We start from the raw sequence: 27,368 nt of genomic DNA, 5'->3' as shown, positions 1-27,368 counted from the left end.
TCTGCAATTACATTGACAAATTTCAATGACCCATTTTAATTCCCTTCATGCAGGCAAGCCCTTTCAAATACCAAGATTCAGAATGTGGCATGTCAATTCATGCACATTTTAGCTATTCTGCACCAAGGGCACTTGAATTAATCAAAGAAAAAAATAATATTGGCAAGACAGGAATAGCAGCAAGCTAGTTAGTCCTTGGATCAATTCAATTTGATCATGGCTGATCTACATCACCAACTCATTTAGCCATCTTTTCCCATATCCCTTGGTACCCTTGAGAGAAAATAGGAACTGCAGATGCTGGAGAATGCAAGATAACAAGGTGTAGAGCTGGATGAACACAGCAGGCCAAGCAGCATCTTAGGAGCACAAAAGCTGACGTTCCGGGCCTGGTCTAGGCCCGAAACATCAGCTTTCCTGCTCCTAAGATGCTGCTTGGCCTGCTGTGTTCATCCAACTCTACACCTTGTTATCCCTTGGTACCCTTACCTTGTAATAATCTATCATTCTGAGTTTTGAAAATTCCATGTGCAAATTTAAGGAGATAGATTGTAAGGATGCTCCCGGCCTTTTTCTGAAAAGATGCATTCTGATTTTGTTACTGAATAGCTTTGCCTCTAATTTTAAGATTATGTCTCATGGTTCTTGATTTGTCGGCCACAAAAAAAGTTTTTTGTTTCAAATGTATCAAATCCTTTCAACGTTGCAAACACCAGTAATCCTAACTATCAAGGAAATACAAGCCACAGTTATGTGATCTATCTCTGTAATTTAATCCTTTAAACCCCATTCTGGTGAAACTGCAGTCTATTCTCTTCAAAGTCAAAGTCAATCTGTTCACATCGAGGATAAAATTGTATCAGAGATAATGGGAACTGCAGATGCTGGAGAATCCGAGATAACAAAGTATGGAGCTGGATGAACTCAGTAGGCCAAGCAGCATCTTAGGAGTGCAAAAGCTCCTAAGACGCTGCTTGGCCTGCTGTGTTCATCCAGCTCCACACTTTGTTATCTCTGTTCATATTGAACACAGTTCTCGAAATGGGATCTGACCAAGGCCCTTCACAATGCAAGTATGAATTCCAGTTCTCTTGAGAAAAGCTGACAGTTCATTATCCTAGAGATAATGGGAACTGCAGATGCTGGAGAATTCCAAGATAATAAAATGTGAGGCTGGATGAACACAGCAGGCCAAGCAGCATCTCAGGAGCACAAAAGCTGACGTTTCGGGCCTAGACCCTTCATCAGATGAAGGGTCTAGGCCCGAAACGTCAGCTTTTGTGCTCCTGAGATGCTGCTTGGCCTGCTGTGTTCATCCAGCCTCACATTTTATTATCTTGGAGTTCATTATCCTTTTTGATTGTGTTTTATACATCTCAAATATCTCTTTTTCATTTCTAGCAGCCTCATGCCTTATCCACAGTTCATCAAGACCATGAGATCCAGTTGTTGCTCTTGCTACCCATGTTCTCACACCCCTTCTGGTTACCTTACTTCCTATGTTATTTGATAATGTTATTGATTCTTCCTTCACAGGGACTGTACCTCTCTCCCTTAAATTTACTGTCAACAGGCAGTATGCTTGCAGCATTTTTGGAGGAAAAAAAGAGTTAATGATTGGAGTCCACTTGTAGGTCACTGGACTGGAAACATTAACTCTGTTTTCTACCCAGCAGACAGACCTGCTGTGTTACCCCAGCAATTTTTGTTTTTGTTTCAGATTTCCAGCACCAGCAACTCTGCTTTATTTTATTGCCCTATTCTTGTGTTCAGTTCCTTAACACAAAATCACTTGTTCCCACACTAGAAGATAAGTAACGTATGATCAATTTGCTTGAAAATCTCAACTGGTTTACTTATCAGACAATTGATCAACTTCATTAACTGAACAACTTCGGCAAAAATGTTTGGTCCAGCATGTTGCTGCTTGGACTCTTTATTGGTGCTGATCATGCGGTGTCATCATGGTCCGTGGCTTATTAGCATTCCCATGAGTATGACATCAATCAGGACACCTCAAAGAACCAACATTTGACCCCTCTATTCCTGAAAATGGTACCTCATCTTCCATCTCCCTTTCTAAAGTCCTTGACCATGCCGTCACCTCCGAAAGACTTGTAAAGCTTTTTCAGTACTCCATGTTTAAATCCTTCCAAAGGCGAGAAGATTAAATATATGAATACATCCAAAATTTTAAAACACTTAATTAAACAAGTAAACTAAGATTATTACCATCGTCTCTTTCTCCAAGTCCTGTTTCTTTAAGTATGAGATCACTTCCATGGCATCCTTCTCTACCTGAAACCGATCGTTCATTAAGGTTTCATTGGTCCTGGCAAGTGTCCGTGCAGTGTCACGGTACTCTATACGCGACTTTTCAGCCGCATTCAGTCTCGATTCCCACAAAGCAGCATTAACCATTGCCTTCTCTGCATCTGATTCCATCGGTTTTGGATCAACCTTTTCATCCTTATTTCCTTTCCTTGAAAAAAGTAATTTTTGAATTTTAAAAGAAGTCTTCCAGCTATGGTAAGTCCCACGTTTCCAACACAAGCATTTGGGCCACAGCTGAGCTTACTGGCTGTCCTTCCACCAAGACGGCCTGTAGCTGTAGCCTTCTGTGAAAGCAAATGCTACCACTTTGAGGCCACCGCGCTCTCTTCCTGTCTGCGACGGTGGTGCCAATCTCTGTATGTGGAACAACTGATATGTCGATCATAGAATCCCTACAGTGTGGGGACCGGCCCTTCGGCCCAACAAGTCCACGCCAACCCTCGGAGCATCCCACCCAGACCCACCCCCCACTAAGCTACACATCCCTGAACTCTACGGGCAATTTAGCATGGCCAATCCACCTCAACTGCACGTCTTTGAACTGTGGGAGGAAACTGGAGCACCCGAAGGAAACCCACGCAGAGAATGTGCAAACGCCACACAAGCAGTCGCCCGAGATGGAAATGCCCCGGTGTTGGAGATAGTTCTCCAAGAACGAGTATAAATGCACAGTATTTTAAGGTGTGATTTTTTTAATAGGGAGTGGTGGATAATTAAATAAAGAAAATCAAAGGTCAGCCGAAGTTGGGGGTCCTTGTCCCAGAACGAAACTTTTCTTATTCACCTGATTTGTTATATATTTCAAGCATTTAATCTAGATTGGTATATGCTTGTTATACATGTAAGTATAGACTTGGCCCAATTTGAAATCATAGAGCATTACATCATTTAACAATTAAACGGAGGTCTCTTCCTATCCAAGATAACAAGGTGTGGAGCTGGACGAACACAGCGTGCCAAGCAGCATCAGAGGAGCAGGAAGGCTGACGTTTCGGGCCTGGACACGTTTTTCTATCCAGTTCGCCTGGCAGTATTCATACAAGGGTGCGTGCGATTCTATAAACGTCAACCCTCTGATACTCCATTCAAGTTCACATTTTTCAGCGTTTTCACGGGTTAGTTTAATCATAAAACGGCATTCCAATTAAACAAGGATGCATATGCATAGGTATTTTACCAAGGAGGAAAACTTTGATGGTAAATTCTACAGACTAACTTTGGACCTCAATCGGAATTAACCCTTTCTAAATTAACCCTATCTACAATCATTCTCAATTTTTTCCCTACTTGCTGAAGGAAGCAAGTACCCTACATAAACCTCGACCTGAGATCTCGCAACTATTGCTAGTAATGGTATCATCAGCGACGGCTAAGAGCAGATGCCTAGCCTTTCATCCGACGACGATAAACGGCACAGGGAGACACGCTTAGAAGAGAACACTAAAGTAATTCTTAAAAAAATTAAATATCACCCCACTACGCACAAATTAATATATATATATGTTTTTAAATTATCCATTAGGTTACCGAAGTGCAGCCAACTGCGCCATCGCAACTTGGATTATGCCCTGGACATACGTTCTTACGATGGTATTTATGACTATGATACAGTGAGCTAACAGAAGATCTTTGTTGATTGACATACTACGAGCGTAATAATAACATGGCCGTACAGGCAAATCAAACTAGTTGGTATTCTAATAAACTACCTTGACCTTCTTGAATCATATGCTAGTTGCCATGTTCCTACAGTACACGGTTCTGCTTAAGAATAACAATACAAAATTAACCTTAACATTTCATATGTACAAATAGTATTACACTCTTAACATTACTCTGATAATGAGTAATTTTCAAAATGTCAAATTGCTTTGTTTTTCTCTTTACAGATGTTGACCAACACGTTCCCTACTTCCCAGATATCCATTTCAGTATTTCCAAGGTAAGGGGATGGTGAGTGGTCAAAGATATTTTGCAGCACCGAAAGAGGCCCTTCAGCACATCGTGTTGCTGCTGGTAATCGAATATCCATCTCTTCTAATCCTTTTTTTCCCCAGCACTTAGCCTGTACCTTTGTATACTATGGCGTTTCAAGAATTCATCTAAGTAATTCTTATATGTCTTGAGGGTTCCCGACTCTACGATCCTTTTTAAGTCCAGATATCACAACTCTTTTTTCTCCCTCAAATCCTCTCAAAACCTTTGCTCCTCGTCTAAAAATGTTTCTCCTTATCCATCTGGGTTAGCCCTTCGAGGTTTGCGCACCTCAAACTGGTCCCTCCCCCAAAGAGTTTTTGTTTATTAGTATTTCTCCAATAATCTTTTAACTAAATGTCCTGATAGCTGCTTCAAGCAACAGTTGGAGTGCAGGGGGAGCAACACAGAATAGGAAAGGCGAAATTTTTAAAATTGGGTTTAAACAGCACCGAATTAATCATCATTTAAAAAGAAAAATACGATGGCATGTTACCCTTTTCCCTTGTTCTTCGGCATGTTCGCGGAGCAGTAAGCTTCAAAGTTGTGCTATGAAGGTTTCTGTTGCAAGCAGAGAGTCTCCTGAACCTCCCAACTGGGAAATAAAGCCTTTCGCTTGTCACGCCTGCACAATGCTGGAGAATACAAAGGGAGGCTGCCAGCGGTGTTCTGATCACAAATTCATCCTTTCACCCCAACCAGGATGGAGCACCTTGAATGAATTTTCTCCCCAGCGCTGCCTCTTTTCCGACTAAAACATTTGAGTTTCTGAAGATGGCGACAGCGCCTGCTTCAAGCGATCTACCTGACACTATGACTACGAAGGATAATTTCTCCTGTTTCTTCCTATTCTGACCTGGGCACAAAGACTCGGTTTTAAAAATAATGGACTATAGATCAAAGAATGGCTCCGGATAGACGTGGAGTGGGGTGGAGGGGAGGTAACGGTGTGGCGGCGGGTGGATCGACACTGCTTAGTCGAACGACCAGGCCAGCGGAGCGTCCGTCGCCATAGAAACTGGGGAAGGGGAGGGATGTTCCGGGTTGGGGGGGAGACGGTGTGACGTTCGCGCGCTTGACGGATGACGTGTTTCTTTTACGCAGCCTGTGCGTAACGTAGACACGAGGAGGCGGGTGTTGGACGGGGGCGGGGCTGAGGCCGGCCGGCCGGCGGACTGAGCCGCTTTGGCCGATGCTCCGCGCAGGAGCTGTCAGCGAGGGGTAAGTGACATCCGTTTCTGAAGATCTGTCAGCTTGTTTTTTAAAGCGCGGTTGTAGTGAGAGTTTGTATCAGGTGGACAAGGCGCTGCTGTGAGTTCTCCTATCGCTATTTCCTGTCACGATGGAGTTGGCCACTGTGCTGGAAGTTTCTATTGACTGCTGAGTAAAACCTCTCCGCCTGTCAGCCACAAATGTCAAGAGTCCCCCGTGCGATCAAATCCAGACCAAGGGGCTGTGCTGGATCAGGCAACTCTTTTGAGATAAAACAAAGAGCTGCGGGTGATGGAGAGCTCAAACAAGCAGAATCATACACTTGGCAGGAAAACAGTTCTGAAGAAGAATGATACCAGACTCAAAACGTTGTCAGTTTTCTCTCCATAGATGCTGCCAGACCTGCTGAGTTTCACCAACAATTCTGTCGTTGCTTTCTCACTCAGCTTGCCTAGCTCACTCAAATTTCCTCTCACTTAATACTTCCTCACTCAGGTAATTAACAAGAGCTCAAGAAGCTTGACACCATCCCGAACAAAGCAGTGACTGGCACCAGATCTATAAACCACCAATACTCAGTATCAGCCATATGTACTACCTACAAGGTGCTCTGCAGAAATTTGACAGAGATCCTTTGCATCTTCCAAGCCCAAGATCACTTTCATCCAGAAGGATAAGGGTGCCAGGTACATGGGAATTACCACCTGTAATTTCCCATCCATGCCACCCGCCAACCTGACTTGGAAATACATCACTGTTTTCTCACTATTGCTGGGTCACAATGCTGGAATTCCCTTCCTAAAGGAGATGTGGATCAATCTACAGCACATAGACTGTAGCAGTTCAAGAAGGTAGCTCACCACCATCTACCAAAGGGCAACCAGGAATGAGCAATAAATGCTGGTCAACCACTGATGCCCACATCCCATGAATGAATTAAGAAGAAACTGTTTTTCACTCAATCTGCTTGCATAACTCACATATTCACTCTGCTTGTCTCACTTAGCTTATCCCATTCACTCATTCACTCACTGAACTTTCCTCAATTCCCCATTCATTTGTTCACTTATTCACCTTGCATCACTCATTCATTCACTTGCTCAATCAGCTTTCCTCACTTTATCATTAATTCATTCACTCACTCATAAGCTGGCCTCACTCACTCACTTATTCACACACTCAGATGACAGTAAATACCCTTGGTTCTGAGAGGACGAATAAACTAGATCGCATCATTTAGCTGGTTATTTGGCAGCATGGTCTTTTTTATTTAAAAAAATCAACAAAAGGAGGAAGGAAAGCAGAAGTTGGATTTTGAATGAATGTGTGAAAGGCTGTTGATGTCCTGGCAAAACAATTAAAATTCACCATAGCCCTATTAGACCATGGGGTTGCTCTCTCATTAAACAAATATGATGTTGGTTAAATCTGAGGATCACCAGGCTTCAGATGAGGGAAGAGATTAAGAAGGAGAATCCTTTATGGTAACCTCAACCTGAGCAGAAATTGAACTCATGCCATTCGCATCACCCTGCATTGCAAACTAGCTGTCCACTAACTAAGATATCAGCCCCAGGGAACAGCAGTCAAAACAAAAATGCTAGCCAAGTGAATAGCTTTCTTCACAAGCTTTCTGTGAGGCACTGACTTCTCCAGTTATATGTAGAAGATTAAGTTATCCTGGATGGAGTAGCTGTAAAATCCTTTGGGTAGTTATTCATTCAGGCACAAGTAATGTATAATATAAAGACAAAGTATTTTGGTCCTCTTGAAGTGTCTAAGATTTTTTCTGCTTGATTATTGACATTGTTGGAAGGGATATGCTCCCAAAAATCTAAATGCCATTTTTAAACTTGATTTCATGATATTTTTTTTCTGAAGCTATTTTAAATATATTCTTTATTTGATTTTGCAAACAATGTGTGAAAGATTTTCAGGGTAATTCAACAATAGCAATTTATTCTGGTAGCTGTCCAATACTTACTGTTCAGTGCTGCTCATCCAGAATGAGCTTGTCAGCCAGCCAGTTGATGATAGGGAAACCTTATCTAAGCCTGTCCTCTCTTGATGATAATAATTATTTAAAAGAGATGATTTAATAAACTTTGGAAGGCATAATTGCTTGTTTATTATTTAAACATCTACCCTCAGCCAATGTTATGGCTAAAACTGGATAACTCGGTACAGACTGTTGCTCCTGAAATATCTGAATCAGTGCCATGCCACAAGCTGAATGAGGCATTGGGGAAGCTCTGATGTTATTGTCGGTGTTTCATTATTTATTTTCCCCTCTCTATGTCTGCAAGTAAGCTTGAGTAGGTAATCTGATATTAATACTGTTTTCTGTCATTTATCTGTCTCAATATTATAGAAGTACAGCACAATCCATTTTATTCTGTAGCAAAGTGTGGAGCTGGATGAACACAGCAGGCCAAGCAGCATCTCAGGAGTACAAAAGCTGACGTTTCGGGCCTAGACCCTTCATCAGAGAGGGGGATGAGGAGAGGGAATTAGGGGCAGCACGGTGGCTCAGGGGCAGCACGGTGGCTCAGTGGTTAGCACTGCAGTCTCACAGTGCCAGAGACCCGGGTTCAATTCCAGCCTCGGGCAACTGTCTGTGTGGAGTTTGCACATTGTCCCCGTGTCAGCGTGGATTTCCTCGGGTGCTCCGGTTTCGTCCCACAGTCCAAAGGCGTGCAGCCTAGGTGGATTGGCCATGCTAAATTGCCCATAGTGTTCAGGGGTGAGTGGGTTACAGGGGAATGGGTCTGGGTGGGATTCTTCAAGGGGCGGTGTGGACTTGTTGGGCCAAAGGGCCTGTTTCCACACTGTAGGGAATCTAAAAAAACAGGGAGAGAGGGGGAGGCGGACCGAAGATGGAGAGAAAAGAAGATAGGCGGAGAGGAGAGTATAGGTGAGGAGGTAGGGAAGGGATAGGTCAGTCCAGGGAAGATGGACAGGTCAAGGAGGCAGGATGAGGTGGTAGGTAGGAAATGGAGGTGCGGCTTGAGGTGGGAGGAAGGGATGGGTGAGAGGAAGAACAGGTTAGGGAAGTGGAGACAGGCTGGGCTGGTTTTGGGATGCAGTGGGGGGAGGGGTCGAGCTGGGCTGGTTTTGTGATGCAGTGGTGGGAGGGGAAGGGGTACCACCCCAGTGTTGGAGGATGATGCGTTGTATCTGGAGGTTGGTGAGGTGGTATGTGAGAACGAGGGGGATCCTCTGGGGGTGGTTGTGGCGGGGGCGGGGTGTGGGGGATGTGTTGCGGGAAATGCGGGAGACGCAGTCAAGGGCGTTCTCGACCACTGTGGAGGGAAAGTTGCGGCCTTGGAAGATCGTGGACATCTGGGATGTGCAGGAGTGGAATGCTTCATCCTGGGAGCAGATGCGGTGGAGGCGGAGGAATTGGGAATAGGGGATGGAATTTTTGCAGGAGGGTGGGTGGGAGGAGGTGTATTCTAGGTAGCTGTGGGAGTCAGTGAGCTTGAAATGGACATCAGTTACAAGCTGGTTGCCTGAGATGGAGACTGAGAGGTCCAGGAAGGTGAGGGATGTGCTGGAGATGGTCCAGGTGAACTGAAGGTTGGTGTGGAAGGTGTTGGCAAAGTGGGTGAACTGTTCAAGCTCCTCTGGGAAGCAAGAGGCAGCGCCGATACAGTCATCAATATAACGGAGGAAGAGGTGGGGTTTGGGGCCTGTGTAGGTGCGGAAGAGGGACTGTTCCATGTAACCTACAAAGAGGCAGGCATAGCTGGGGCCCATGCAGGTGCCCATGGCCACCCCCTTTGTCTGTTTGAAGTGGGAGGAATCAAAAGAGAAGTTGTTGAGGGTGAGGACGACCTCTCAGTCTCCATCTCAGGCAACCAGCTTGTAACTGATGTCCATTCCAAGCCCACCGACTCCCACAGCTACCTAGAATACACCTCCTCCCACCCACCCTCCTGCAAAAATTCCATCCCCTATTCCCAATTGCTCCGCCTCCGCCGCATCTGCTCCCACGATGAGGCATTCCACTCCCGCACATCCCAGATGTCCAAGTTCTTCAAGGACCGCAACTTTCCCCCCACAGTGGTCGAGAACACCCATGACCGTGTCTCCCGCATTTCCCGCAACACATCCCTCACAGCCCGCCCCCGCCACAACCGCCCAAAGAGGATTTCCCTTGTTCTCACACACCACCCCACCAACCTCCGGATACAACGCATCATCCTCCGACACTTCCGCCATCTACAATCCGACCCCACCACCCAAGACATTTTTCCATCCCCTCCCTTGTCTGCTTTCCGGAGAGACCACTCTCTCCGTGACTCCCTTGTTCGCTCCACACTGCCCTCCAACCCCATCACACCCGGCACCTTCCCCTGCAACCGCAGGAAATGCTACACTTGCCCCCACACCTCCTCCCTCACCCCTATCCCAGGCCCCAAGATGACTTTCCATATTAAACAGAGGTTCACCTGCACATCTGCCAATGTGGTATACTGCATCCATTGTACCCGGTGTGGCTTCCTCTACATTGGGGAAACCAAGCGGAGGCTTGGGGACCACTTTGCAGAACACCTCTGCTCAGTTCGCAATAAGCAACTGCACCTCCCAGTCGCAAACCATTTCCACTCCCCCTCCCATTCTTTAGATGACATGTCCATCATGGGCCTCCTGCAGTGCCACAATGATGCCACCCGAAGGTTGCAGGAACAGCAACTCATATTCCGCTTGGGAACCCTGCAGCCATATGGCATCAATGTGGACTTCACCAGTTTCAAAATCTCCCCTTCCCCCACCGCATCCCAAAACCAGCCCAGCTCTTCCTCTCCACCCACTGCATCCCAAAACCAGTCCAACCTGTCTCTGCCTCCCTAACCTGTTCTTCCTCTCACCCATCCCTTCCTCCCACCCTAAGCCGCACCTCCTTCTCCTACCTACTAACCTCATCCCACCTCCTTGACCTGTCTGTCTTCCCTGGACTGACTTATCCCCTCCCTACCTCCCCACCTATACTCTCCTCTCCACCTACCTTCTTTTCTCTCCATCTTCAGTCCGCCTCCCCCTCTCTCCCTATTTATTCCAGAACCCTCACCCCATCCCCCTCTCTGATGAAGGATCTAGGCCTGAAACGTCAGCTTTTGTGCTCCTGAGATGCTGCTGGGCCTGCTGTGTTCATCCAGCCTCACATTTCATTCTGGAACTCAATGTGTCATTTGGTTCTGCTTTACTGAAAAGTTGCAAGTTTGGCCCAAAGGCACTATCAATTCAGATGATGCCCTGAAGAACACTACAGTTGGCCTCTACGCTCGAGCTAAGAAAGAAAAAGCTACAATAGTTTCTATTCCTAACTAATATGATCTGTTGGAAATGATGGCAGGATCACGGTTCCAGTTATGCTGTTCAATTGATTACCCCAACAATCATCATCATCAAGCTGTTGTCATCCATTTGAATTGCATCTCAAGAAGAGGATTGGTTAGCTGAGTTGACTGGATGGCTGGTCTCTGATGCACAGTGATGCCAGCAGTGTGGGTTCGATTCCTGCAAAGCTGAGGTTACAATGAATGACTCTCCTTCTTAACCACTCTCCCTGCCTGGGGCTTTGTGACCCTCAGATTAAACCACCACCTCTCTCAAATGAGAGAGAAGCCCTTAGGAGCTATGACAACTTTACCTTTAGCTTTTATCCCCAGAGCTGTTGCATTTGGAAAGGAAGAGTATTAAATGGGAAAGGCAAGAACAGCATTGCTTGCTGAAACCAGTCATGAAAGTGAATGCTTATAGCAAATTTCCCTATTATAACACTGGTCATTTTCTTCTTTACGCAAAATGTTGTGTAAATTTTATGACCCTTTTCTGTTTTATAAAAACATCTAATCTATAGCAAAAGTAACAAAGAAGAGGAAAATTGATTATGGGTTTTAAAACTGTGAGGACGTGAAGAGGAGTTCGTAGAATTACATTTTGTAATAGAACATAGAAAAGTACGGCACAGTACAGGCCCTTCGGCCCACGATGTTGTGCCGTGGAATAATCCTAATCCAAAAATAAAATAACCTAACCTACATTCCCCTCAATTCACTGCTGTCCATGTGCATGTCCAGCAGTTGCTTAAATGTCACGAATGACTCTGCTTTCATGAAGGGGGAAAGTATCCAGGTACACAATTTGATTAGAGATAATGGGAACTGCAGATGCTGGAGATTCCAAGATAATAAAATGTGAGGCTGGATGAACACAGCAGGCCAAGCAGCATCTCAGGAGCACAAAAGCTGACGTTTCGGGCCTAGACCCTTCATCAGAGAGGGGGATGGGGGGAGGGAACTGGAATAAATAGGGAGAGAGGGGGAGGCGGACCGAAGATGGAGAGTAAAGAAGATAGGTGGAGAGGGTGTAGGTGGGGAGGTAGGGAGGGGATAGGTCAGTCCAGGGAAGACGGACAGGTCAAGGAGGTGGGATGAGGTTAGTAGGTAGCTGGGGGTGCGGCTTGGGGTGGGAGGAAGGGATGGGTGAGAGGAAGAACCGGTTAGGGAGGCAGAGACAGGTTGGACTGGTTTTGGGATGCAGTGGGTGGGGGGGAAGAGCTGGGCTGGTTGTGTGGTGCAGTGGGGGGAGGGGATGAACTGGGCTGGTTTAGGGATGCAGTGGGGGAAGGGGAGATTTTGAAACTGGTGAAGTCCACATTGATACCATATGGCTGCAGGGTTCCCAGGCGGAATATGAGTTGCTGTTCCTGCAACCTTCGGGTGGCATCATTGTGGCAGTGCAGGAGGCCCATGATGGACATGTCATCAAGAGAATGGGAGGGGGAGTGGAAATGGTTTGCGACTGGGAGGTGCAGTTGTTTGTTACGAACTGAGCGGAGGTGTTCTGCAAAGCGGTCCCCAAGCCTCCGCTTGGTTTCCCCAATGTAGAGGAAGCCGCACCGGGTACAGTGGATGCAGTATACCACATTGGCAGATGTGCAGGTGAACCTCTGCTTAATGTGGAATGTCATCTTAGGGCCTGGGATGGGGGTGAGGGAGGAGGTGTGGGGACAAGTGTAGCATTTCCTGCGGTTGCAGGGGAAGGTGCCGGGTGTGATGGGGTTGGAGGGCAGTGTGGAGCGAACAAGGGAGTCACGGAGAGAGTGGTCTCTCCGGAAAGCAGACAGGGGAGGGGATGGAAAAATGTCTTGGGTGGTGGGGTGGGATTGTAAATGGCGGAAGTGTCGGAGGATAATGCGTTGTATCCGGAGGTTGGTAGGGTGGTGTGTGAGAACGAGGGGGATCCTCTTGGGGCGGTTGTGGCGGGGGCGGGGTGTGAGGGATGTGTCGCGGGAGATGCGGGAGACGCGGTCAAGGGCGTTCTCAATCACCGTGGGGGGAAAGTTGCGGTCCTTAAAGAACTTGGACATCTGGGATGTGCGGGAGTGGAATGTCTTATCGTGGGAGCAGATGCGGCGGAGGCGGAGGAATTGGGAATAGGGGATGGAATTTTTGCAGGAGGGTGGGTGGGAGGAGGTGTATTCTAGGTAGCTGTGGGAGTCGGTGGGCTTGAAATGGACATCAGTTACAAGCTGGATGCCTGAGATGGAGACTGAGAGGTCCAGGAAGGTGAGGGATGTGCTGGAGATGGCCCAGGTGAACTGAAGGTTGGGGTGGAAGGTGTTGGTGAAGTGGATGAACTGTTCGAGCTCCTCTGGGGAGCAAGAGGCGGCGCCGATACAGTCATCAATGTACCGGAGGAAGAGGTGGGGTTTGGGGCCTGTGTAGGTGCGGAAGATGGACTGTTCCACGTAACCTACAAAGAGGCAGGCATAGCTGGGGCCCATGCGGGTGCCCATGGCCACCCCCTTAGTCTGTAGGAAGTGGGAGGAGTCAAAAGAGAAGTTGTTGAGTGTGAGGACGAGTTCCGCTAGGCGGATGAGAGTGTCGGTGGAGGGGGCCTGGTCGGGCCTGCGGGACAGGAAGAACCGGAGGGCCTTGAGGCCATCTCCATGCGGAATGCAGGTGTACAGGGACTGGACGTCCATGGTGAATATGAGGTGTTGGGGGCCAGGGAATTGGAAGTCCTGGAGGAGGTGGAGGGCGTGGGTGGTGTCACGGACATAGGTGGGGAGTTCCTGGACCAAAGGGGAGAAAATGGAGTCCACAATTTGATTGATGAAATGAGTACCAAATCAAATTGTTTTCAGCTTTCCTGCTCCTAAAATGCTGCTTGGCCTGCTGTGTTCATCCAGCTCTACACTTTGTTATCTCTGTTTTTCATGTGGCTTTTTTGCTGTCAGGTGAAGATGAGGTTATTTACCTGCTTTTTTGTTATTCTTTAAGAAACCTTGGCAAAGGGCCAAAGTCTGGAATACAGCACAGTACCAAGGTTGAAAAGAAGAGTTGAATTGTGTAATGTGTGATGGGGTGGTGTCAATTTTCATTCTTTTTCCTTCTCTTCTGCACTTGTGGGGTGTATCATAGAGCAGGTAATCAATTGGGTTTATCATGCCTGACAGTCTTGTTGAAAGAGAAGCCCTGCTCAGGCTCAAGGCCCAGCTTTTTGTTCATAACCCTGTAAGGTTCCTCAAAATTGATGGCATTTTCTACATCCACTTTTATTTTTTGGCGCATGGTGTTGTTTCACCACTTTTAACATGTAGCATTTTAGATCTAACAACTGAGTGAAACAAAATTCTCTACCTCTTACCCTCCAATTGTCTCCAGAATGATTTTAAACTTGAATCTTCTTATTATTGTTTCATTCACCATAGAGTCATACAGCACAGAAACAGACCCTTTGGTGCAACTCATCTAGGTACCATAAGCCGAGCTAGTTTCAATCACCTGCATTTGGCCCATATCCCTCTAACCCTCTCCTATTTATGTAGATGTCCAAATTTCTTCTATATGTTGTGTTGTACCCGGTTCCCGCAGTTCCTCTGGCAGCTTGTTCCATACACACACCACCCTCTGTGTGGAAAAAGTTGCCCCTCGGGACACTTTTAAATCTTTTCCCTGTCACCTTAAACCTATGCCCTCTCATTTTAGACACCCCTACCCTTGGAAAAAGACAATGGCTACTCACCTTATCTATACCCCTTATGATTATTTTTATTCTTTATTTATTCCAACAACTTACTTTAGTCTTGAAACCTTCTATTAAGTCATCTCAATTTCTAGAAGAACACCCCTAATTTCTCCTCCCATTCCTCTCAATTGCAGTTTCTCATCCCCAATAAATGCCCTCTGTAACCTTTCTAATACACTTTATAATTTTCCTTATGAAGAATTACCCTCAATACTCCAGATGAAGCTGAACCAGTGATTTGTAAAGTTCAGCATGATCTATATTCATGATTAATATTCTGTTTCCTCTATTTATAAACACAAGTATTCATTGGCTTTTTTTAACCACTGTATCAAATTGCCCTGCTACCTATAAGGATTTGTGACAAGGGACTACAAGTTCTCTCTGCTCATCTGTACTTTTCAAAATTGTGCCATTTATAGTGCACAGTCTTTCAGGATCAGTCCTGTATCAGTTCTTCACAATGAACTTATGTTTCTCCCCGTGTCATCATCTATTCTAATTCAGCTTACAAATCACAATCTACTACCATGCCAAGTCTTATCAGCTGCAAACTTTGTAATGCTGCTCCCTGTACCTGAGTCTCAGTTGCTCTTATTTCCCTAATTGCAAATCACTTTAAAAGCCACTCTTTCCCATGTTCATTCTTAGAGTGACCACGGATTGTGCAGAGATCATCAATTTGATTGTAGAAGAATAACAGCTGAGGCTAGACCAGTCCATGCTCGGTGTCTGTACGAATGTTGTTGAATGGTGGACCCTTAAGACAACAAATCCTGTTAGATATCTGTCGTAGGTCTGATAGGAAACATTTAATTGAACGCCAAAAATCTACACTCACTTGAATACTTATGGGATAAAAAGATGTTAATTAAAATCTAATATAAGAAAGGATTGTGATTTTAAAGGAATAAATAGAATTGTTGAGCTACTGGGTAGGGAGAAGCTGACGAGTCCTTGTTGGCCAGATCATGATTTGAAGTAGTGAAATGCCTTTCATCTGATGTTGACACACAACGTTATTTCAATGAGCGAATGCTTTAGCCCTTCAACCCTGCCCTCCAAAATGTGCTTATTCTACTAAACGTTGATCTGAAGACCTCTTTTACCTATTTCTAATGCCAAAACCAAACAACATAATCAGTGCAATGTACCCTTTACATTGTGCAGTTGGGGCTTAGCCATTTATGAACAGTAATATCAAGTTTGGCCACCACCCAGATAACACAGCTAATTACTGAAATTATCAGAGGGTCATGGGGGAAGTATTTGTCACTGTATTGAATATGCTTTCCTGCTAATTTGTATGCATTTAGAACAGAATAATTCTGATCTAAAACAAAATAACTCTTAACATTCAAAATCAACAAATGCTTTGGCCTTTCAACCCTGCCCTCCAAAACTTGCGTAAAAATTAATCTATAAACCTCTTTACCTATTTCTAATGCCAAAACCAAACAACATAATCTGTGCAAAGTATCCTTTATGTTGTACACTATATTATGTTGTGCACTTCACTGTAGTTTCTGTGCTTTTAGAGCAGAATAATTATGAAATAAAACAAAATAACTCTTGATATTTGCTCAGTTTTCTCCTTTTTTTATGCTCGTGGATCAAAAGTGAAAAAGTTCAGAAGAAAAATCGAATATCTGTTGGATTATTCATTCATGGATCTGTTAAATGTGTACTTACTATTTAGCTGTATTTCTGCAAGAGTCAACCTTGGCTCTCATTTAAGTCAGCAGTTTCTGATTTTAAGCCTTGCTTCAGAAGTGAGTACGTAATCTCGTCCCACGGTTGAGCATAAACTTTGGAATGAGACTTTAAAGTTGCGGTTCTGCCTAACTCCATCAAATCAAAATAAAAGATATTATGGCACAATGTAAATAATTATCCTTCAATCCACACTTCTGCAACAGATTAGCAATGTGATTTTGCTGTATCTATCTTCACCATGAACCCCTCAATCACCAGAAATGTTATCTATCCCATCCTATCCCTTTATAGTTTTATGCACCGAACAACTTGGCTTGTAATCGCTACTATTCCAGTGAAAACTGACTGATACTCATCTTCATGTTTGTTGTTTCTCAGAATGGACTGCATCTTAGGAATCAGTGCCATAGTCTTCATTTCTTCAACATTTTTCATTCTGTTTGGAGATGAAACATCATAGAAATAATGCAGTTGAGAATGGAACCGTTTGGCCCATCTTCACTATGCCGAGCGTGGACCAATCCAAACATATCACCAACTGTAGTCTCGTTAAAATATGTACTCATGGCCTTTAACTGTTGGAGTATTTTCATGCCTTAGGAACATGGGAACAAGAATAGGCCATTCAACTCATTGGACCTGCACTGCCATTCATTTCGGTCATGGCTGACTTTCTATCTCATTGCCACTTTTCCACATTATCTCAATCTCTTTTAGTGTCAGTAGTCTCCAAAACCCTTTTGCTTTCTGTCTTGAACATGTTTATTGATTGAGCGTCCACAGCTGTCCATGATGGAGAAGTACAAAGATTCACCAAGTGAAAAAATTCCGCCTTGACTCTCTTTTAGTTGGCATACCTTTTATCCTAGATTATGTCCCTGGTTCAATAATTACCAGCCTGGGAAGCTGCCATTATATGTTCTCTGGTACTCATTTTGTTAATTTTATTATCTCTTCTGTAACCCCTGCTGCAGAAGTTCATTCCTATTTTAGATTAATCTTCACAATTAAAAACCAATCCACCTAGCCCTTCATCTAAATTATTTATGTTCTCGTGAACAGATGTGATTCAGAACTGATCCTATTTCTAACCACATTGAGAAATTGTTTCCTAACAGAGGTTTCATATCTCCTTTCTTCCAAACAAATTTTAATCCAGTTGCATACTTATCAATCTTCTTCAATTACATGTGTTTCCTTGTCAAAGGTTTTCTGAAAGACCATTCCCCATACATCTTCTAAAAATCTTTTTGGTTTATCAAACAAGTCTGCCCTGTCTGAAATCTGTGGTGATAGGTTCCAGTTTTCTTTTCATCTTAATTAAACATTGCAGTTCTTTATTCTTTGCCGCTGATTACCTTATAATTACTGGCCTGCCACCATCTCTGGAAAAAAGCCCCTTTATTCTCACTCAATTGCTAATCCCACTATTTCTCCCACACTGCCCCTGCTGCTCCCCCACCTCCATATTCTGTGTCAGTTTGTTTTTCATTGTGTAGTATCAGGGCAAGTAATCTCACAAAGCATGTTTAGTTTGTTTGACTGGTGAAGTGGGAGGGACAAATGCTACATGTTGAAACAGATTTAGACCTTACACTATAAGTAGACGTTTGTGAGGCTAGCATCAAGTTGTATTTGAAGTTCATCTCAATGGTAAGATGTATTTTTATAGGGTTTTGAGTAATCTATGAAACTATGCACTGCTTCACTTTAAGAAGAAAGTGAAAAGGATGTTACCCATGTTCTTTTTAAGGTCTTACCATTTTTAATTTTATTTGAAAGCGGAAAGTAATTATTTAAGGTTGAAACTATGCCAGCCTTTTCCTTTCACTGCTCTTTTAAGTTCAGTTTTGAAAGTTCTAATTCCTACTAGATTAATAAATGTAATACTGTACCCCTGTTTGTAGTTGAACATTCATTTCTGTTAAAGTGTAATTTTTGGAATGGTGGGCATATGGAATCTCCTTCCCTCCCACACAGCTTTTCCGCAAACCTTGGGCAGAGAAATGGCCTTCATGGAAGAGGCTGCCAGCAAGTAAATCTGGGTTAAAACTCAACCCAAGAGAAACTGTTTAACAAAACTTTCTCATTCCAGATTCGTAAGGTACAATTAGATTCCAAAAGAGACCTCCACTTTCCATTTACAACATTTCTCCTATAAGAAAAGATGGAATTCCCGAGGGACTTCTTTGTTCTGGATTTTCTTATTACCCTGCCATGCATTTTGTTGTCACAAGCAGATGTTTATAGCCCACAATATGGAATTGAAAATCTGGACATCTTACCTTCAAGGCTAACGTCTGTAAATATGTCCAATGTATTTTATGGAATCATGTTCGATGCCGGAAGTACTGGGACACGAATACACATATACTCTTTCATTCAGAAGGGTCTTGGTGAGTACATTTTGTTTCCCTATGCAATGATGCTGCAGGCTGGTTGTGATGTTAAAGTTATCCATGGTTGTGCATTTGACGCAGTTGAATTAACATTTATTTGAATCTAACACTAAGGCAAAGTACTGCAGATCTGAAATAAAAGCAGTAAATGCTGGAGAAACTCAGCATGTCAGGCAGCATCTGTGGAGCAAGAAATAACATTATTGTTTTGAGTCTATTATGACTCTTCTTCAGAAATTCTATTGCTACTGAATTTCTCGTTGTGTCCTGACACATTATGATTTATTATCCTAAATGTTAGAACATAGAACAGTACAGCACTGTACAGGCCCTTTGGCCCACGATGTCGTGCCGAACTTTTACCCAAATCCTAAGGTCTATCTAACCTCCACCCCTACTTCATACTGTCATCCATATACCTACCTAGTAGCCACTTAAGTGCCCCTAATGAGGCCGACTCCACTGCTTTCTCCGACAATGCATTCCACGTCCCAACCACTCTCTGAGTAAAGAACCTACCTCTGATGTCTCCCCTATATCTACCTCCACTCACTTTAAAACTATGCCCCCTCATAATAGCTACCTCCACCATAGGAAAAAGCATCTGGCTGTCCACTCTATCTATACCTCTGCATTTTGTATACTTCTATCAAGTCACCTCTTGTACTTCATCATTCTAAAGAGAAAAGCCCTAGCTCTCTCAACCTTTCAAATTAGTTAGATTTCATAATAGTATAGCAAGTGCACATAATTAGAACAGGTATGCAAGGAGCCTATACAACTGCCTTTGTCTACTGTAACGAGCAACTAAATCCAAGAAAAGATTTTTATTTTAGCCCCCTTCTTCCCTGTTTGCTAAACTTCTCCTGCATTAATCCAGCTGTGTATGAATGTCCAGGTGTTGATGATTGCTAATTGATTGAGGGGTTCTTCTGGTTGTTGGTCTACATTTATTCTAAGAACAGCATTTTGTTAGCATTCCATGCAACTCTTTTCATATATAGGGGGAGCATGAATTTGCAATATTTATAAACAAAACATGCCAAAGAAAGTTGGTGCCTGTCTAGTCAAGTGTAAGCGACAGTGTGATAAATATTAATTTCTGCCAAACAGCGTCTCTTGCCTTCAAAACAGAAGTTTATTTATTAGAAATCTGGTGTAACTCCTTCAGATTTTAATTATTGTTAAAGATTTTAATACTTTTTACCATCTTTTCTCTTTCTCTCTTAATCCACCTTTTCCATTTATTTAGCAGGCTTTCTGTAAATGATTTTGTTTTGAATGTTCTAACTTACGCTTACTGGTTTAGGTTCTGCATAACTCATTAAGGATTCTTCAATGAATTGGTTGCTTAGTTGCTTGCCAATTCACACAGGTGCCTGATCCCCTGTCGGGGCACTGCACTATTTCAGCTCTCTAGTTACACTAGAGTGCAAGAGGGCTCAGAAAGTCTGTAGGTAAGTGTGACGAATGGCTAGAGCTATCCATTCATCATCAACTTCAAAGTCCAGGCCAGCATGCTTGTGCCCACAATCTATCAAGGCAAATTGTAGACTGAAATTGAGGAAGAATATGCCTCAATTTGAGTATTGCCCAGTAACTAGTAACACCAACAACAGAAGGGAAAAATCTGAAGGCAGGTTACAATTCCAAAAATCCGGTGTGGAAAGTGGAGATCAGAAATAATAATTGGATCTCTCTGGCTCTATTCAAAGTAGAGAAGAAGGTTTTCTAGTTATCCTGACCAATGTTCCTCCCTGTAAGGACACTACCCATAATAGTCAGTGTTCTTGTTGCTTGTTCCGGAATATGCTATGTACTACATTATTCTGGTGTTGCTTGCATGAGTTGCTGCATTTCGAGGTATTTAATTACTTTTGAAGCCATTGGACTAATATGATAAACACTACAAGAAAGCATTTCTTCCTTCTCAGATATCCCATCTGAGACAAATGCTTTTTGCAAAATTTGTTTTAAATTGTAAATTGCTGTAAACAGTTTCAAATAAGTAACTAACATGTTTTCCAAACAGAACACCCTCAAGTGGACAGTGAAATTTTTGAATCTGTAAAACCTGGTCTATCAGCTTATGTAGATGACCCTGAGCAGGTGAGTACTGCAATTCTTAATGGACATATTAACCAGTTCAGCTGGTCCATCAATGATCCCTTGCACTAATTTGTGTGTTCTGTAATACAATAAATTAGTGTTTTGTAAGCTATTACAGTAACAAATGTGATTTGTGAGATTTCTGGTGTAACTGGGAAAATTTATTTTAATTTGTACACACCTCTTCTAATACCAATGGACAGAGGTTAACACTCTGCATTTATACTGCTGCACGCAAGTGACAAAGTTCCAATTGATATCAGCAAGTTTATTTGTTCACGTGCCTTGTTCTTTCTCTTCTCTTTCTGCGGTGTTGGGTGAGGCAATTAATTCCCTTTCTAGTTTTACACGTGTTCTATGCTTGAGAGCTTCCCAAAACTGTTTACCATCAATATTTTACTCTCCCCATGATTACTTAATTTTCAACAATCATGGAAATATTAAGAGGAGTAGGATGATAGACAGTGAAATTGATGAATCACAGTGATTTTTCATACAGCAGTTCCTACGTTTTTGTATCCAACAACAGCACCGCTCCTAATCTCTAAGCTATATCTCCTAACTAATTATTGAACAGATTTTAGTTGAACTTGGTACCCAGACAGGGTGACCCCAAGGAAGATCTGATATGCTTTTGGCAGAGATGGGCATTTAGATACAGATACAGGAACTTTTTACAGGATCTGTTAGCATTGGATGATTGAGTGAATTAACTGTTTTAAATTATGGTTGTTTGATTCAGAATGTTGCTAATTGCTTTGGAACATTATAGATTGTCCCTGCTGCTCTGGAGGGATCTGTCAAAATGCGAACAAAGATTTCAGAGAGGGTTATGGGAATGTAAATTGGCCTGAATCTCCTTCAGTGAAATGGCAACTGTTAATAGATTTTAAAAAAACGTCTTTCAGCTTCATGGCTACAGAGTATCCAACAGGCAGAAAAATGCCTTTAAGAAGAACTGTGCACTTTTAAGTAAACGGTATGGCGAGGGGAAACTCTCCACTGAGTGCCCTATTCACTTGTTAGAAATTGAAGTGTTGATAACAGCTATTGTATACATAAACATGCATGTATACTTTGAACCCTATTGGCGCTTGTGGTGTTTCCTTTATTGTCTAGTGGAAAATTAACAGCATTTTAATGAATCAAATACAACTTTTATACAAAAAAAGACATTGTACTGAGTCAAACAGTGACTACCTTCATAGCACTGGGCTTTGTTTATTATGCTATCGTTTGAAATCATTTTCTGTGTACAAGTAATCAGCTCTGGCATACTCAATGTATTGTGCACAATGGACAGTGGCAGGCCTGTTGTTTAAAGCCCTATGTTATTGTATTTTAGGGTGCAGAGACTGTACGAGAACTACTGGATGTGGCAAAGCAGACAATACCTTCAACCCACTGGCATTCTACCCCTGTGGTATTAAAAGCCACAGCAGGACTGCGACTGCTTCCAGAGCAGAAAGCCCAAGCTTTGCTATTAGAGGTGTGACCTTGTAATGTATTGATGCCATTGTAAAAACCCAGCTGTATTGCTATTCTGTGGAAAAAGAGCCAAATTCAGTATTCTGGACCACTTCAATATCTTGGTATCAGGCAAAGTCATTTGCGTGAGTGAAGTCACAGAAAGTGACCCTCAAAATGCCAATAGGCTCCTATGTAGTAAAAAGGATTTTGACTTTTCCAGTTATCAAGAATCAGTGACTTTTTTTAAACAGATCATATACTCTTTGAGCTTGGCAACACTTTGAAGACTGGAACTGTGTCATTTTATGAGGAAAATATGTTGTTTATGCCCAAGGAAGAGTGCTCAAACCAGACTGACTTGTTCATGCTACCTAGACACAAATCAGAAAGATTCATGGTATTATCTTGATGTAAACCACACCAGGGTAGTTTGCATATTTAAATTCAGCATATTTTTAAATATCTAAAAATAAGTCTTTGTCAATAAAAGAAATAAGTTATTATAATAAACATCCAATTAGTTCACGAATATCTATTTTAGCAAATAAAATTTGCTTTCCTTATTCAAACTAACATAAATGTAAATCTGAGATAACAAGGTGTAGAGCTGGATGAACACAGCAGGCCAAGCAGCATCAGAGCAGCAGGAAATCTGACGTTTTGGGCCTAGACCTTATCTCAGATTCTCCAGCATTGGCCGCTCCTACTATAAATGTAAATCTAACATTTCCTGCCTGTTGAAATGGCCTCATGAGTTATTCACTTGTTTCAAATCATCAATGCTTCAAGAAGGAGGCCTATCACCATCGTTTCAGGATAGCTACAAAAGGGCAATGAATGCTGGCCTTGCCAGAAACCCCCACATTCCAAGGAGCACTTTTCTCATGTGCTTCTGAAGCACTATGGCTTCAATTTTATCCCTTTAGGGAGGATGATTCTTTGAAGGAGTGGAAACAGTACTGTGGAAGGTGGAAAATTGTTAGAACCATTTGATGGATGGTAAGGGGAAGCAGTAAAAATGAGAATCTAACTTTGAAGGCGATTTAAAAAAATAGACAAAACCACATGGTTGATCGGCATATTATAAAATAAATCAGTAATTGCACTAATGTGTGTATTCTCAATCCAGGTCCAGGAACTATTTGAGGATTCTCCTTTTTTAGTACCAGATGACTGTGTTAGTATAATGAACGGCACGTATGAAGGTTGGTACCAAAATTTCGAGTGTGCTAATTTCCTCCTGTCGCTAATTGTATATCTAGATAAGAATTACTTCCCAATTTTTAGAAAATCAATTATTTTCTACTGCACCATTCAAATTGGAAAGGGACAATATGACCCTCTACAAATTTGATGACCAACTAGGTATCATTTGCAGTTTACATTCAGAGAGAAGAAGGTTAAGAGATGACTTAATAGAGACAAACAAGATGATCAGAGGATTAGTTAGGCTGGACAGTGAGAGCCTTTTTCCTCAGATGGTGATGTCTAGCACGAGGAGACATAGCTTTAAATTGAGGGGTGATAGATGTAAGACAGATGTCAGAGGTAGGTTCTTTACTCAGAGAGTAGTAAGGGCTTGGAATGCCCTGCCTGCAACAGTCGTAGACTGGCCAATTTTAAGGGCGTTTAAATGGTCATTGGATAAACATATGGATGATAATGGAATAATGTAGGTTAGATGGGCTTCAGATTGGTTTCACAGGTCAGTGCAACATCAAGGGCCTAAGGGCCTGTACTGTGCTGTAATGTTCTATGTTCTATGATAATTTAAATTGCAAATTAGATATAATTATTTGTATCACATGAGTACTTGTTTCCTCAACAAATATGAAACCTCCCATCTTTCCTGCCTTAAGGACAAAGTGGTTTGTGCTGCTGTATTCTACCCAGCATTTAGAGGTGTGTGTGTGTGTGTGTGTGTGTGTGTGTGTGTATTGGATACTAAAATGTTTTGGTCTCGGATTGACACAACTGTTCAGGCCTATTGTAACTTGAACCTAGGACTGCTGACTCACAGGCAGGCTCACTAAGACTTGAGCCCCTTGGGCTTTGATAAAATTGGTCCTCTCGTCAATAGGCCTTTGTTCACCCAATTCAGATTTTTGCATGAAGACTGCCTATTTACGTGAATTTCTGGGAGCAGCTTATTTGAGCATGTGTCCATTTCAGAAGTTGGCTAGTGAGGGAAAGGATGGCAGGAAAGCTAGAGTTAAAAAATAAGATAGCAAATTTTGGCAGAATTGAATAACATAATGGTTCAAATTAGGTACATACAGCAGAGCAAGGTTTACAATTGAGGGAAAGGTAATTACAATTCTGGTAGGCAAGAACTGGGTAACATAAAATGCGAACAGATGCTGTCAGGGAAGAGCACCACAGAAATGAGGAGATTGTTTAAGGAATGCATACTTCGTGACCTTGATATGTTTGGCCCTAGCAGGCAGGGAAGATGCAGTCAAGTGAGGAAGCCTTGGTTCTCAAGAGAGGTTGAATGACTGGTTAAGAGGAAGAAGAAAACTTATGTAAGGTTTAGGAAACAAGGAATGGAAAAGGCTCTAGAGGGATACAAGTTATCCAGGAAGGAGCTGAAGAAAGGGCTTATGAGAGCTATCTGGGGACATGAGAAAACATTGGCAGATAGGACCAAGGAAAACTCCAAGGCTTTTTACATGTACATGAGGAATAAGAGAATGAACCAGAGCAAGGGTAGGGCCGATCAAAGACTATAAAGGGAATTTGTGCACAGAGCCTGAAGAGATAGGAGAGGTCCTTAATGAATATTTTTCTTCGGTATTCACAGTTGTAGGGGAGGACAGTGTGAAACAGGTTGGTAGGCTGGAGGAGGTCAATGTTAGTAAGGAAGATGTGCTAGGAATTTTGAGCAAGTTGAAGATAGTTAAGTTCCCCCAGGCCTGATGGAATTTATCCAAGGATTCTATACGAAGTGAGGGAAGAGATCGCAGGGCCTTTGGCGATGATCTTTTCGTCCGCATCGTCCACTGGTATAGTGCTGGAAGATTGGAGAGAGGTAAACGTTATTCCCTTGTTCAAAAAAGGGAATAGGGATAACCCCGGTAATTACAGTCCAGTTAGTCTTACTCCAATGGTGGGAAAATTATTGGAAAGGGCTCTGAGAGATGGGATTTATGATTATTTGGAAAGGCACAGTTTGATTCGTGATAGTAAGCATGGATTTGTGAGGGGTAGATCATGCCTCACAAACCTTATTGAATTCTTTGAAGAGGTGACCAAACACGTGGATGAAGGTAGAGCAGTAGATGTGGTATACATGGATTTAAGTAAGGCATTTGATGAGGTTCGCATGGTAGGCCCATGCAGTAAGTAAGGAGGCATGGGATAGGAGGAAATGTGGCAGATTGGATTCAGAATTGACTGACTCTCAAGAGACAAAGGGTGGTCGTGGACAGAAAATATTCAATGTGGTGCTCAATTTTGAGTGGTGTACCACAAGGGTCTGTTCTGGGTTCTCTTTTTTGTGATTTTTGTAAATGATTTGGATGAAGGAGTGGAAGGGTGGGTAAGTAAATTCGCGGATGATACAAAGGTGGGTCACGTGGACAGTGCGGAGGGCTGTTCTAGTTTACAAAGGGACATTGATAGGATGCAAAGCTGGGCTGCAACATGGCAGATGGAGTTTAACCCTGAAAAGTGTGAGGTGATTCATTTTGGAAGGAAAAACTTGAAAGCAGAATACAGGGTTAATGGAAAGATTCTTGGCAGTGTGGAGTAGTAGAGGAATCTTGAGGTTCATATCCACAGTTCCCTGAAAGCTGCTACTCAGGTGCATAGAGTTGTTAAGAATGTGTATAGTGTGCTAGCTTCCATTAATAGAGGGACTGAGTTCAAGATCTGTGAACTTATGCTCCAGCTATACTGAAGCCTGGTTAAGCCACATCTGGAGTATTGTGTCCAGTTCTGGTTGCCTCATTATAGGAAAGATGTGGAAGCGTTGGAAAAGGTGCAGAGGAGATTTACCAGGTTGTTGCCTGGAATGGAGGGAAGGTCTTATGAAAAAAGGTTGAGAGAGCTCAGGCTTTTCTCTTTAGAATGACGAAGGATGAAAGGCGACTTGATAGAGGTGTACAAAATGATCAGAGGTATAGATAGAGAAGACAGCCAGAGACCTTTTCCTAGGGTGGAGGTATTACAAAGAGGCATTGTTTTAAAGTGAGTGGGGGTAGATATAGGGGAGACATCAGAGGTAGGTTCTTTACTCAGAGAGTGGTCGGGACGTAGAATGCACTGTCGGAGATGGTAGTGTGGAGTTGGCCTCAATAGGGCAATTTAAGTGGCTATTAGACAGACATATAGATGACAGTATAAATTAGGGGTGGAGGTTAGATAGACCTTAGGATTTTGGTAAAAGTTCAGCACAACATCATGGGCCGAAGAGCCTGTACTGTGCTATACCGTTCTATGTTCTATGTTCTCAATTATGATAGTACTGATTTGAAGGCTAGGCTGCAGGTGCCGCTTCCTGTTTCTATTTCTGATGTCATGTCCCTGATCCAGTTCTACCTCTCAACTCCTTCATGGCCTCTTTGGTGTCAGACTGTTAGTTTGAAATCCTAGCTAAACTAATTTCAAATTTATATTCTTGAAGTGTCAATTCCCTGCTTACTTCCTCAGGCTGAAACAGACAACTTGCAATCTTATTATGTTTGTTCCTAAGCTCTACTTCTGACGCCATATCCTCTCCACTATTAAGACCTGCTAGCTCCATAATATTGTCATCCTCACCTCAGCTTTAATACATATGCTACTGCAAGTCTCATTCATACTTTAGTTACCTCTGGACTTGATTGTTTCATTGTTCCCCTGCTGGACCTCCCATCCTTTGTCTCCAAAAATTTGAGATGGACCAACTCCATTTACTTACTACTGCTGAACATGTGTCTGCATTGACTTCCAGATTGTCAATACTTTGAATTTAAAATTCTCACCCGCCTGTTCAAATGCTAACGAACAGCCCCTCCCCATCACAACCCATTCTGTTTGCAGTTCTTTGGGCCCTCTATTTCTCGGTGTCCTCCTTTGATCAGGTGCTGCACAGGAGGCTGCTAAATCAGATAAGAGCCCATGGTGTTT

The 27,368-nt window shown here is 43.0% G+C and overlaps 2 protein-coding genes across 6 annotated transcripts in view; one reads left to right on the top strand and one right to left on the bottom strand.

The window, feature by feature from the left end:
- LOC125455532 (basal body-orientation factor 1-like) overlaps positions 1-5,314 on the bottom strand; it is a 34,722-nt gene extending 29,408 nt beyond the window's left edge. Inside the window, exons 1-2 of one of the 3 annotated variants that reach the window (XM_059649024.1) lie at positions 4,805-5,314; positions 2,233-2,482 (exon numbers count right to left, since the gene is read on the bottom strand). In XM_059649024.1, the coding sequence (XP_059505007.1) occupies positions 2,233-2,482; positions 4,805-4,827 (273 nt within the window). In that variant the 5' untranslated portion in view covers positions 4,828-5,314. Of the gene's footprint in view, positions 1-2,232; positions 2,483-3,861; positions 3,971-4,405; positions 4,540-4,804 lie in introns of those variants that run through there. The other 2 variants (XM_059649026.1, XM_059649025.1) reach the window with 2 other exon arrangements.
- A 98-nt stretch (positions 5,315-5,412) lies between these two features.
- Positions 5,413-27,368, top strand: part of entpd5a (ectonucleoside triphosphate diphosphohydrolase 5a) — a 49,296-nt gene continuing 27,340 nt past the window's right edge. For 2 of the 3 annotated variants that reach the window (XM_059649029.1, XM_059649027.1), the window contains exons 1-5: positions 5,413-5,529; positions 18,374-18,674; positions 20,710-20,786; positions 22,132-22,275; positions 23,386-23,461. In XM_059649029.1, coding sequence (XP_059505012.1) covers positions 18,446-18,674; positions 20,710-20,786; positions 22,132-22,275; positions 23,386-23,461 — 526 coding nt within the window. In that variant the 5' untranslated portion in view covers positions 5,413-5,529; positions 18,374-18,445. Of the gene's footprint in view, positions 5,530-17,883; positions 17,932-18,373; positions 18,675-20,709; positions 20,787-22,131; positions 22,276-23,385; positions 23,462-27,368 lie in introns of those variants that run through there. The other variant, XM_059649028.1, reaches the window with a different exon arrangement.

This window comes from Stegostoma tigrinum, chromosome 10 (assembly GCF_030684315.1).
Source record: "Stegostoma tigrinum isolate sSteTig4 chromosome 10, sSteTig4.hap1, whole genome shotgun sequence".
NCBI classification, from domain to species: domain Eukaryota; kingdom Metazoa; phylum Chordata; class Chondrichthyes; order Orectolobiformes; family Stegostomatidae; genus Stegostoma; species Stegostoma tigrinum.
Note: the sequence above shows the minus strand (reverse complement) of the source record. Positions and strands in the feature narration are given on the sequence as shown.